This window comes from Girardinichthys multiradiatus, chromosome 18, assembly GCF_021462225.1.
Source record: "Girardinichthys multiradiatus isolate DD_20200921_A chromosome 18, DD_fGirMul_XY1, whole genome shotgun sequence".
Lineage (NCBI taxonomy): Eukaryota > Metazoa > Chordata > Actinopteri > Cyprinodontiformes > Goodeidae > Girardinichthys > Girardinichthys multiradiatus.
In genome coordinates this window covers 37,802,148-37,814,360 of record NC_061810.1, presented here as the reverse complement: position 1 = coordinate 37,814,360, position 12,213 = coordinate 37,802,148, and the positions used below count along the sequence as shown (strand labels likewise).

General features: G+C 43.0%; 1 protein-coding gene across 4 annotated transcripts in view; it reads right to left on the bottom strand.

The window, feature by feature from the left end:
• The window catches only part of zgc:77784 (uncharacterized protein LOC402947 homolog), a 120,237-nt gene that overhangs the window by 62,977 nt on the left and 45,047 nt on the right, over positions 1 to 12,213 (bottom strand). For all 4 annotated transcript variants that reach the window (XM_047392080.1, XM_047392082.1, XM_047392083.1 and 1 more), the window contains exons 3-5: positions 4,058 to 4,215; positions 2,507 to 2,627; positions 1,553 to 1,691 (exon numbers count right to left, since the gene is read on the bottom strand). In XM_047392080.1, the coding sequence (XP_047248036.1) occupies positions 1,553 to 1,691; positions 2,507 to 2,627; positions 4,058 to 4,215 (418 nt within the window). The remainder of the gene's footprint in view (positions 1 to 1,552; positions 1,692 to 2,506; positions 2,628 to 4,057; positions 4,216 to 12,213) is intronic.

The window sequence follows — 12,213 nt, the reverse complement described above, 5'->3', positions numbered from 1 at the left end:
TTCAATAAAAAAAAAGGCCATAGCATAATTCAGCCAACAGTGTCATAAAGTAAAAAAATTAGTATCTGAAATAGAATATAAACATTTATGGTGAAATGAGTTTGCCCAACCGGTCCACATGTGTTTTGTAGACCTGGAGAAGGCATTCGACTGTGTCCCTCGTGATGCCCTGTGGGGGGTGCTCCAGGAATATGGAATCGGGGGCCCTTTATTAGGGGCCATCCGGTCTCTGTACAAGCGGAGCAGGAGTTTGGTCCGCATTGCCGGCACTAAGTCGGACCTGTTCCCGGTGCATCTTGGACTCCGGCAGGGCAGCCCTTTATCACCGGTCCTGTTCATAACTTTTATGGACAGGATTTCTAGACGCAGCCAAGGGCCGGAGGGGGTCTGGTTTGGGGACCAGTGGATTTCATTTCTTCTTTTTGCAGATGACTTGGTCCTGCTGGCCCCCTCTAGCCAAGACCTACAGCATGCACTGTGGTGGTTCACAGCTGAGTGTGAAGCGGCTGGGGTGAAGATGAGCTCCTCCAAGTCCGAGGCCATGGTTCTCGACCGGAAAAGGGTGGCTTGTCCTCTTCAGGTTGGAGAGGATTTCCTGCCTCAAGTGGAGGAGTTCAAGTATCTCAGGGTCTTGTTCACGAGTGAGGGAAAAATGGAGCAGGAGATCGACAGATGGATCGGTGCGGCTGCCGCAGTAATGGGGGCACTTTGCCAGTCGGTCGTGGTGAAGAGAGAGCTGAGCCAAAAAGCAAAGCTCTCGATTTACTGGTCGGTCTACGTTCCTATTTCAATTCAATTCAATTCAGTTTATTTATATAGCGCCAATTCACAACGCATGTTGTCTTAGAGATAGGGTGAGGAAATCGGCCATCCAGGAGGGGCTCGGAGTAGAGCCGCTGCTCCTCCACATCGAGAGGAGCCAGTTGAGGTGGCTCGGGCATCTATACCGGATGCCTCCTGGACGCCTTCCTCGGAAAGTGTTCCAGGCACGTCCCACCGGGTGGAAGCCCAGGGGACGGCCCAGGACACGGTGGAGGGACTATGTCTCCTGGCTGGCCTGGGAACAGGTTGGGCTCCCCCTGGAGGAGCTGGAGGAGGTGTCTGGGGAGAGGGACATCTGGGTGGCTCTGCTGAGTCTGCTGTCCCCGTGACCCGGTCCCGGATGAAGCGGACGACGATGAGTACGAGTACGAGTACCAAACCAAGGATGCATTAAGGTTTATATTTTATCAAGTGATACACAGATATTATTTTAGAATTTTTCATAAGAAATCCTCAAATAGCTTTAGAAAGACTAGCTATCAAAAAGACAACCGGGTTGTGCTGATGAAATCTATTCCACGTAAACTGTGTACAGGCATATCTCATTTGCTTTTTTCTGTTTCATAAGTATTTTGTGAAAACAAATGCTAATTACGATTCAAAATGCTAAACCATGATAGCCTCATCCTACATCCATACATATGCTGATAATATTACAGAAATAATTGACATAACTGTTCAGTCTGTTTCTGTCTCTCCACCGATTTGTGCTCATCTCTGTTAGTCTCACCTCCCGCGTGGGAGTTCCCCTTCCTCTCGCCGCCATCTTACAGTGGGAGCTGGATCCCCGTGGACCTCACATAGGAAGTCCACAGTCTCTTCTTCCATAACCACCTGGTTTACCGGCCTCCGTACCAACACCGGACGTTCTGCAGATGCAGAGGAAGATTCACGCATGCCCAAATTATGTTGCTTAATGGACTGAATAACTTAAATGCAATTACAAAAAAATATACAGCCCCTCACAAATTTGTAGTTTTGGCTTCTTTGTCACATGTTTTAGATAATTAATTTCAAGATAACCTGAGCAAAATTAAAAACTGGGTTTCAAATAATAATTTTATTCAGAATGTAAAAAAGCTATCCAACATGACCTGACCCTAAGCAAAAATGTCATTTCCTCCTTGTTAAATCTAACTGCAATTAAACAAATTGTGATGAGCCTTCCCAGGTGTATCCAGCCCACCAGAGTTACTTACTGATCTAGTGCAGAGCGGCTGCTTGAAGACCTGAAAAACCTGTGGTCATTTGATGGAAGAACAAATTCTGCCCTCTAGCAGAAATTCATGAAGGAGAACGTAATTGCAACTAAAATGATCTGGCGGTACCATAGACAATCCAAAGCCTTCCAAAGAGACTCAATTAAAACAATTCTGCAAAGAACAGTAAGCTAACATTTCTCCACAGTGAAGTAAAAGACTCACTGCCAGTTATTGACAACCCTTGACAATAGCTGTTGGTAGTAAACAGTTGTTTAGTTTTAGCAGGAATTTAATTTTCACACTGGGATGGAGAGGTTTTTTTTCTTTATAAATGAAATCAGAATTTATTTTTTCTAGTTACTGTTGTCCGCTATTAAAAATTGTATTGATAGTCTGAAAAAATTATGTGTGACAAAAAAACCGAAGAGGTATGTAAGGGAGCAAATAGCTTTTTGCGACTCTGTGAACATGTTGCGTTTTACCGTAAACAACCAGCTCGGCAGGATCGCTATCCCTCTCTCCGACCATGTTGGTGCCCACACAAACATACATGCCAGCATCACTCTTCCTGGTGGTGGAGATCATCAGCTTGCCTCCTTGCATCTAAAGAAAAATATTCGCATAGGATGACAGCTCACCTCAGTGTCCCCTGACGTCTCACATATCCTGGATATATCATTTCAACCTTTGATGGCAAAAATTGATATTTGGATAGGCTTTCCAGGAATAAATTATGAATATTTTATATTAAAACAATATGTGAATCATTGTGGTATTTCTATAAGTAATACAGTGCACTCAGTGTATATTATGATACTAATATTGTTTTACATGTTTCTCATTTTAAAGCAGACTTTGTGGTCATGCTGGCCTATTTTTTAAAATGAAAACAGTTTCTCCACCCTCGGCCAGCCACCGCCTATCTTTCTAAAGTTGACTGTCAACAATCTCGCACCCATCTCCAGTTTTCACAGAAGAGGAGCGAGGACGACAGGGACACCAAGCAGCCAGACATTTTCCACTCCAGAGCATAACATGTCTGCTCTAAATTATAGTCTTCTGAAAGTATTGTCAGTCTAAATGAGTATCTCTCCCTCTTGTATAGCACATTCCTCCTTGACTTTGAATGTCAGAGCATTTGAGTCTCAAGGTAAGAAAAGTAAGACAGAGTCTTTTTGTTGTAGCCAACAGTTGTTTTGGATTGAATTGAGTTTAGGTACTTCTTTGGGCATATAATTCAGAGTAATGAAATTACTGCTGTCTGTTTTGTTAGAGCAGATGCAGTGGAAATCAGATGTAAGGAACTTGAAAAATTCTTATTAATGCAAATGCAAAAAATGTAGGGGTTACTGTCTGACACTTTCAAAGATGCAAAGCAACCTCAGCCCTGTGGAGCTCTACAGCTCCTCCATAGTAACCATGGGTCCTGCTGCTCTGGATTAATGCTCTCCCTGATGTGGTCCTTGGTCTTCATGATTCAATTTGTTCACTATGTTTTCCAACAAACATTTGAGACCCTTACAGAGCAGCAGTATTGGCGTTGAGTTTAAATTACTTACAGGTAGACTGTATTTATCAATAATGTGACGTCTGATGGTAATTGGTTTCTTGCTTTTTTTTGGACACTGTTATCCATCTTCAGCAACCAATGGTCTGCGTATTGCTGGTTTTAGATTAGTCTTTGCTCCAACATAGTTGATTCAAATGGTGACATTTCCTCATCGTCCTGTTTTACAGAGACCTGATAATGAAACATTCATTTGATCCAGGTGTTTTGAACCAGAGAAACATCCAGGACACCCTGATGTCTGACTTTATTAATATATAATAATATATTCTATTATTCTAAAAAGTAAATGCTGTTTCTGCTCTGTGGCTGAGTTTGTGCATTTCTGGAAAATAAGGCAATTCTTTGTTGGACCTCTAACAGAGGTCAACAAGTGATATACTGTAGTTTGTAGCATGAAACTCTGTTCATGATCAAATTATTAATAAAAAAGAGCTTAAGTCAGTATTTATATATAAATACTCACCGAGATTCGGTCATCTTTGGTGCTGACTCGGACATTGTTGCGTTTCCAGAACACCGAGGGCTCAGGGTGACCCCTCGGAGGTACGCACTCCAACATTGCAGGCTCTCCAGCAGCCACCACCACGTCACTCGGGGCCTGCCGGAAATCATCTCTCAGGACTGAAAGGAAAATGACACACAAACTTGATTAGCTTAAAACCTCCGTCAGCCTGATGTATTTAAAACACAGAATGGGAAACAGCCTGGTCACCAGCAGTTGGGTCTTCTAATGCAGGTTTGAAAAGAAGGCATTCTCATCTCACTGTGCCTCAAAAGCTCCCCGTGCACCAACCATTCTCCTCTCTGAAAACCTCCTACCTGGACTCTAAATCTCCAAGGAAGATGTCTCCCAAGGAAGATGCCAAAGAGCCTGCACTGACAAACTGGCCCCAATCTTCTCTCAGATCTTCAACAAGTCTCTGAAGCTGTGTGACATTCCCTCATTCTTCAAAAGTTCCACCATTATCCTGGTCCCCAAGAAATGCATAATCACAGGGTTAAATGACTAAAGACCTGTCGCTCTGACGTCTGTGGTCATGAAATCCTTTAAGCGACTGTTGTTGAAACATCTGACAAATATCACAGGCCCCCTGATAAACACCCTGCCGATTGCTTATTGGTCAAACAGGTTGGCAAATAATGCAGATAATTTGGGACTACACTTCATCCTAAACCACCTCCTCGACCACCGAGGGAAGTATGCCAGGATCCTATTTGTGGACTTCAGCCCAGCCTTTAGAACTATCAACTCAGATATTCTCCACCAGAAGCTCACCCAGCTAACAGTGTTGGCCTCCATCAGTCAGTGGATCGACAGCTTTCTGACTGACAGGCAGCAGCAGGTAAGACTGGGGAGCATCTTCTCCCACACATGAGCCATCAGCACTGGCATCCCACAGGGGTGTGTTCTCTCCCCACTGTTCTTCTTTCTATACACAAATGTCTGCACTTCTGCAGACCCATCTGTGAAACTTCTGAAGTTGATAGGTGACTCCAATGTTATTGGTTTGGGCAGCAAAGATCTCTACAGATCCCACACATCCTGGACACAAACTGTTTAGACTTTTACCATCAGGTTGATGCAACAGAGAGCTATTTGCAACCACCAGCCTCCACAAAGACAGTTTCTTCCCCAGGCTGTCACAATGATGAACACTTTATTTTCCTTCCTATATTTTTATATTTTAAATGTCTTCATTCACAGCAAAGTGTAACCAAAGTCAAATTCCTTGTTTGAGCGCAAAACTTGGCAAAAAAGCTGATTCTAATTCTCATTTTCCTCCTCCTCTCCTGTCAGGGCACGATGAATAATGCACATCTCTCAGTCCAACATGAAGTAAACAAATAATAATAGAGCATTTATAATTTAGCTCATGTGTGAGGGAGCAAAAATTGGCCCCGCACTGCAGAAAGGATTGTGTCTGATTTAATTTGCTCTATTATAAATCTACTGCGCATCTCCAACTCCATCAGCAGTGAATGAGAAAAGCAATCCTCCTGAAGTTTGAGCAACCCTGTAGATAAGGACAGGATGAGAGGTTTGACATAGCGACCTCTGATATCCTCTAATCTTTTCCTGTGATTGACAGATGAGTGCCTCAGCGTGAACTGTGAACTGAGCTTTCTCAGGAGACCTCTACAAATGGAAACTCATGCTTTAGACACTGACAGGCTAACACTTTCAAACACACAGACACAATCACAGACAGAGGGTTGGCTCGTCCTGTTGGACCAAAGCAGGGTTCTTTTTTTTTTTTTCAAACAAAGTGTATTATTTCAGGTTAATCAATCAATGCAGTTTCCTTTTACATATTCATTAATAATTTAGCAATCTCTCACTGATACAAAGATAAAAGAGCCTGTGCTTTTCAACCAATGTGCAATGTGTGTCAAAACACTAAGTGTTGATGCCTTTACAGCCCTGTCAATCAGCTGATCAAAGTGTTTGCTGCATCACACTCGCACTCCAGCAGCTCTAAACCTGCCCCAATCAGAGTCAGACTTTTCATTTATTCAGCTCTTCAACAGCCTATTTCCGACTGGTTCTGGATGGCAGACTTTAGTGTTTGTAAGAGAGATTTTCCCAGCACAGGTAGAATCACATTTGAATAAAAAAAGTAACTTGACTGCTGCACAAATGAAGCAATTAGTTCTGAGCTTTAACCTTTAGAAAGTAAAGACACATTTTGGTATCCTGTCATATGCAAATGATTCATTGCCTTTTTAACCCAACTTTTAATTTTGCTTTCTATAAATCACAATGACGCATGAATGGGTATGGAAAATTAATGAATGATTAAAATGATCACATTTCCTCCCAACACTAATGTGACAGTGGCAAAGAAAACTTTCATGTGTTTGACATGAACCCTTGCAAGGAGAATATATTGTTACAAGTGACATGCAGATTTTACCACAGCTGCTTTGCACACCTCTAGATAATTTGTTTTCAATTTTTGGAAAAAGAAATTGATACCCAAACACAAGAACTCTTTGTTTTAGCTTTATTTTAACCTCATTTTGAGTCTGAGATATACAGTTGTAACACCACCCAAGTACTATTTAACAATTTTTCAAAAGTGAGATGTTTACTCTGACTCAAACAAATGAACTAATCACATCCCATGCTTAATGCCTATGGGGTTGGCCCACCCTTTGCAGTTATAGCAGCCTCAAACCTTCTGGAAAGACTGTCCAGGGGGTTAAGGAGTGGGCTATGGAAATATTTGATCTTTCATGAATGATGCTGTCGGGATTGCAGTCATCCCGAAGGTCTGGTGTCGAGTTGAGGTCAGGACTGTGTGCAGGCCGGTCAAGTTCCTTCACAGCAAACTTGCTCATCTGTGTCTGGTTTGTGCACTGGAGTGAAGTCATGTTGGAACAGGAAGGTGCCATCCTCACACTGTCCCCACATAAACAGGAGTATGAAATTGTCCAAGATATTTTTATTCTGCAGCATTCACTGGAACTAAAGCTCTGAGCCCAACTTCTAAAAAAAATAAATCAACACCATAATCCTCTCTGCACCAAGCTATACACTTGACAAAATACAGTCAGGCAAGTGCCATTCTCTTGATATTTGCCAAATCCAGACTCATCTACTGGATTGCCAGACAGAGAGGCATGATTAGTCACACAAGAGAACATGTCTTCACTGCTCCATAGTCCAGTAGCAGCATGCTTTGCACCACTGCATCCGATGCTTTAATTTGCAGTTGGTGAATTAAGTTGTGGCAGAAGCTCCTTGGTAATGAAGGCCAATCCCATTGGCTCTCTACAGACTGTTCTTGAGCAAATGAGAAGGCCACACGAAGTTTGGAGGTCTGTTGCTATTGACTATGGAAAGTTAGCAACCACTGCTAGCTTTGCGGCTGTGATTTTTTTGAGCCTACCAATTCATGGCTGACTTGCCATCTTTTTCAGTTGTTTCCACTTTGCTATGATATCACTAAAAGTTGACTTAGGAATATTTAGTAGCAAGAAGGCTTCACGACTATACTAATTGCATGGGTGGATGCTGGAATTCATTAAGTTCCTGAGAGCAACCTGTGTTTGCATGAGGTTTTTAGACGCAGTCAGTATGGGGTAAGAACGCTGTCAAAAACAATGTGTATGTAAAGATGGAAATGTATGCATATTAGTCAATACATGTGCATAAGTAAAATCCAAAAGAGATATTGTATATTTTCTCTATAAGAATACAAAATAAAATGTTACAGCTTCAAGAAATTACAAACTCAAAGTTCAAGTTTACAGTTGTGGTTTATTCTTTATGAATACAATATGCTATAACAGTTTGTGAATACGATTTCTTTTCTTTGCGAATACAAATCTACATCAGTGACTTGGTGTCACGTGATCTCAGGCTGGTTAGTGGAGCACAGAGTTAGTCGATTCACATTGCGCATGCGCTGTCACACTCCTCACCGCCAATAAATGACCAAGAGCATATATTAACGACATTAAGACATATATAAACTTTTTAACATTACCTGGCTTTGTACCGTAGTTTCTTGGTCCGTTCTTTTGGCGCTATTGCTGCTGCTTCTTCTTCTGCTGGCGGTTCGCAACAAATTCAGAGGTGCATACTGCCACCTACTGTACATCATTGTATAACTCCACCCACTATATTCTATGTTTCAGTTTTGTATTTCATAAAAATAAGAACAATGCTTTATTTATAATACTCTTTACTTTATTCCCCCCCCCCCCCCCCTCCCCCATCTCCCTTCTGTTCCTAATATTCCTTTTAGACTGAATTATCTCCCATTTCCAGGGCTGCTCTGGGTTTTTCGGATCATTATCTAATCCACCTCATCCCAACCTACAGACAGAAACTAAGAGCTTCCAAACCCAAGGTTCACACTGTTAAGAAGAGGTCTGAGGAATCAAAGCAGATGCTACAGGCCTGCTTTGAATGCACAGACTGGACTGTTTTTGAAACCTCAGCCACTGACCTAAACCAACTAACTGATGTGGTGACATCATACATCAGTTTCTGTGAGGACATGTGTGTGCAGACCAAGACCTTCTGCACCTTTGGGAACAATAAGCCATGGTTTACTCCACACCTCAGGAACCTGCGCAGGGAAAAGGAAGAAGCTCACAGCAGTGGAGATTGGGCGCGGCACAGGCAGACCAGGAACAAACTAACAAAAGAGATCAAAGCAGCAAAGAAGCTACAGTGAGAAGCTTAAGAACAGCCTTTCTACTGGTGACACTTCAGCTGTATGGACTGGTCTGAGAAACCTGACTGCCTACAAGAGCCCCTCCACCCTTCCTGAACAGAGTCGCCTCCTGGCCAACCGTCTGAATGGCTTCTACTGCAGACATGACAAGAAGCCATTCACACCTCAAATCATCCCCTCTACATTCCATTTAAATGATGCTGTTAACTTAGGTCTACACTTCATCCTGCAACACCTCGACCACCCAGGGATGTACGCCAGGATCCTGTTTGTAGACTTCAGCTCGGCCTTCAACACTATCATACCAGTCATCCTCCACCAGAAGCTCACCCAGCTCAACGTCCCAGCCTCCACCTGTCAGTGGATCAACAGCTTCCTGACAGACCGACAGCAGCAAGTGAGACTGGGGAGCATCCTCTCCTGAACCAGATCAATAAGTACTGGTGCCCCCCAGGGGTGTATTCTATCCCCACTCCTCTTCTCTCTGTACACAAATGACTGCACCTCATCGGACCGTGAAACTCCGGAAGTTTGCAGATGACACCACTGTCATTGGACTGATCCAGGACGGTGATGAGTCTGCATACAGACAGCAGGTGGATCGGCTGGTACACTGGTGCGGTCAGAACTACCTTGAACTGAACCCACTCAAGACTGTGGAAATGGTGGTGGACCTTTGGAGAACACCACCCCCATACACCCCCCTCACCATTCTCAATCAGAATCAGAATCAGAAAAGCTTTATTGCCAAGTACGTTTTTGGACATACAAGGAATTTGTTTTGGCGTAGTCGGTGCAATACAATACAAATTAAACAGTATAAACATATCTACAATATAATATAAATATATGTGCACAGTTTTAAGTGAGTGAGAGTAAATATAGAGCATTATTGGATGTCAGAGAAATACAACAGTGCAGGTGATCATTGTGCAAGTATGGCAAGAGTCCAAGCTGAGCGTTAATGTAACACATAGAGTTACAAGTTACAAGTGTCCTGTCAGCAAAAAAGGGGGGGTGTGGGGGAAAGGGAGAATGTCAAGGTGGTTTCCGGGCTTTGTTAAGGCTGGTGGCAGATGGGAAAAAACTGTTCTTGTGGCGTGAAGTTTTGGTCCGGATGGACCGCAGCCTCCTGCCAGAAGGGAGAGTCTCAAAGAGTCTGTGACCGGGGTGGGAAGGATCAGCCAGAATCTTCCCTGCCCGCTTCAGGGTCCTGGAGGTGTACAGTTCCTGGAGCGACAGTAGACTGCAGCCAATCACCTTCTCAGCAGACCGAATGACACGCTGCAGCGTATCACTGTATCGGCCGTGGACCACTTCAGGTTCTTAGGAACCACCATCTCTGAGGACCTGAGATGGTCTTCACACATAGACACTGTTCGAAAGAAGGCCCAGCAGAGACTGTACTTCCTGAGGCAACTCAAGAAGTTCAACCTTCCACAGGAGATGCTGGTCATCTTCTACACTGCCATCATTCAGTCTGTCCTGTCTTCATCCATCTCAGTGTGGTTTGGCTCATCCACAAAACAGGACAGGTCCAGACTGCAACAAATAATCAGGTCTGCAGAGAGAATAATCAGAGCTGACCTTCCCTCCATCCAGGACTTATACAGGTCTAGGGTCAAGAAAAGAGCAGCCAAAATCTCTGCTGACCCCACACACCCTGCACATAAACTGTTTAGAGTTTTACCTTCAGGCCGCCGCTACAGAGCACTGTTCACTAAAACCAGCCGCCACAGAGACAGTTTCTTCCCCCAGGTTGTTTCTCTGACGAACATTCAATAGAGTATAGAACAACAGCATACAGATGTTGCAAATGCACCTTTTTTATTAGATATGTGTATATTGTACATTGTACATTGTAAATTGTAAATTTGTATATTCTGTAATGCAAAAACAGAACAAAAGAGCAAAGTGTACCGGAGTCAAATTCCTTGTTTATATGCATGAACTTGGCAATAAAGCTGATTCTGATTCTGATTTCGGCACTACGTTTACTGGCGGTGAGGAGTGTGACAGCGCATGCGCAACGCAAATCGACTAACTGTGCTCCACTAACCAGCCTGAGATCACGTGACACCAAGTCGCTGATGTAAATTCGTATTCTCAAAGAAAAGAAATCGTATTCACAAACTGTTATAGCATATTGTATTCATAAAGAATAAACCACAACTGTAAACTTGAACTTTGTGTTTGTAATTTCTTGAAGCTGTAAAATTTGATTTTGTATTCTTACAGAGAAAATATACAATACCTCTTTTGGATTTTACTTACATCTTTTACATCTAAATAAAATTTTATGGATGGGCTTTTTTGGCAATATGGCATAGGTATATTGACATCCCATCCAGGAGTGGCTCGGAGTAGAGCCGCTGCTCCTCCACATCGAGAGGAGCCAGTTGAGGTGGCTCTGGCATCTATACCGGATGCCTCCTGGACTCCTTCCTCGGGAGGTGTTCCAGGCACGTCCCACCGGGAGGCCCAGGGGACGGCCCAGGACACGCTGGAGGGACTATGTCTCTCGGCTGGCCTGGGAATGCCTTGGGCTCCCCCCGGAGGAGCTGGAGGAGGTGTCTGGAGAGAGGGACGTCTGGGTGGCTCTGCTGAGTCTGCTGCCCCCGCGACCCAGTCCCGGATAAGCGGAAGACGACGAGTACGAGTACGAGATATTGACATTTTCACACCTAGAAGGTAGATCACATATGTAAATGCTGAAAAGCCTGAAATTGTCTGTTGTGGATTTCCAACTGTGCACGCTAAAAGGCCAGGTCCATCCGAGGAAACCAACCTTTTCAAATGAGCTCTATCATTTCTATTAAAGGCAATGATCAATTATCTAGAGAGAATTATGTGAAAAGCATGTTGGTCTGTCATTTGTCTTCACAAGGGACTACTTCATAAGGGGCAATAGTGGGGAACATCCTATAGTAGTTTTACTAAAATGGTGCCTAGTTGCTTTTTCTGGTTTGTTTGTTTAAAGAGAAAAATATCTAGGCTTCCAAGGTAAAGGAAAGAGTCATAAAATACTTTTTGTGAGTTTTATAATCATAAATGTAAGACTCTTTATGAAATCTTTATAAACTCTGGACTCATTTAAGTAATTTGTGTACTCTTGTGGCAAATGTTTAGGTAGATAATTATTTCTCTGACTGTGCTGTTTTTATTATTTCTGTTGAAAAAGACAGAAAAGCTAAGATGGAAAAGAACATTTAACTAGTGACACAAATGCTGCAATATAAATCATATAAACACTTGAATAGCAACTCCATCTACAGCCACTATATTAAAACTGATTCATATGTACACAGCCCTGTTATTTTGAAATGAAGAGACTTTTAAGGCTACATCACAATGTCTTTTTTATCTGTGTGGGAATGTAGAATTCAACAGGGTGAATTTTCAAAAACCTTTCATAGCTTTTGAGAAGATT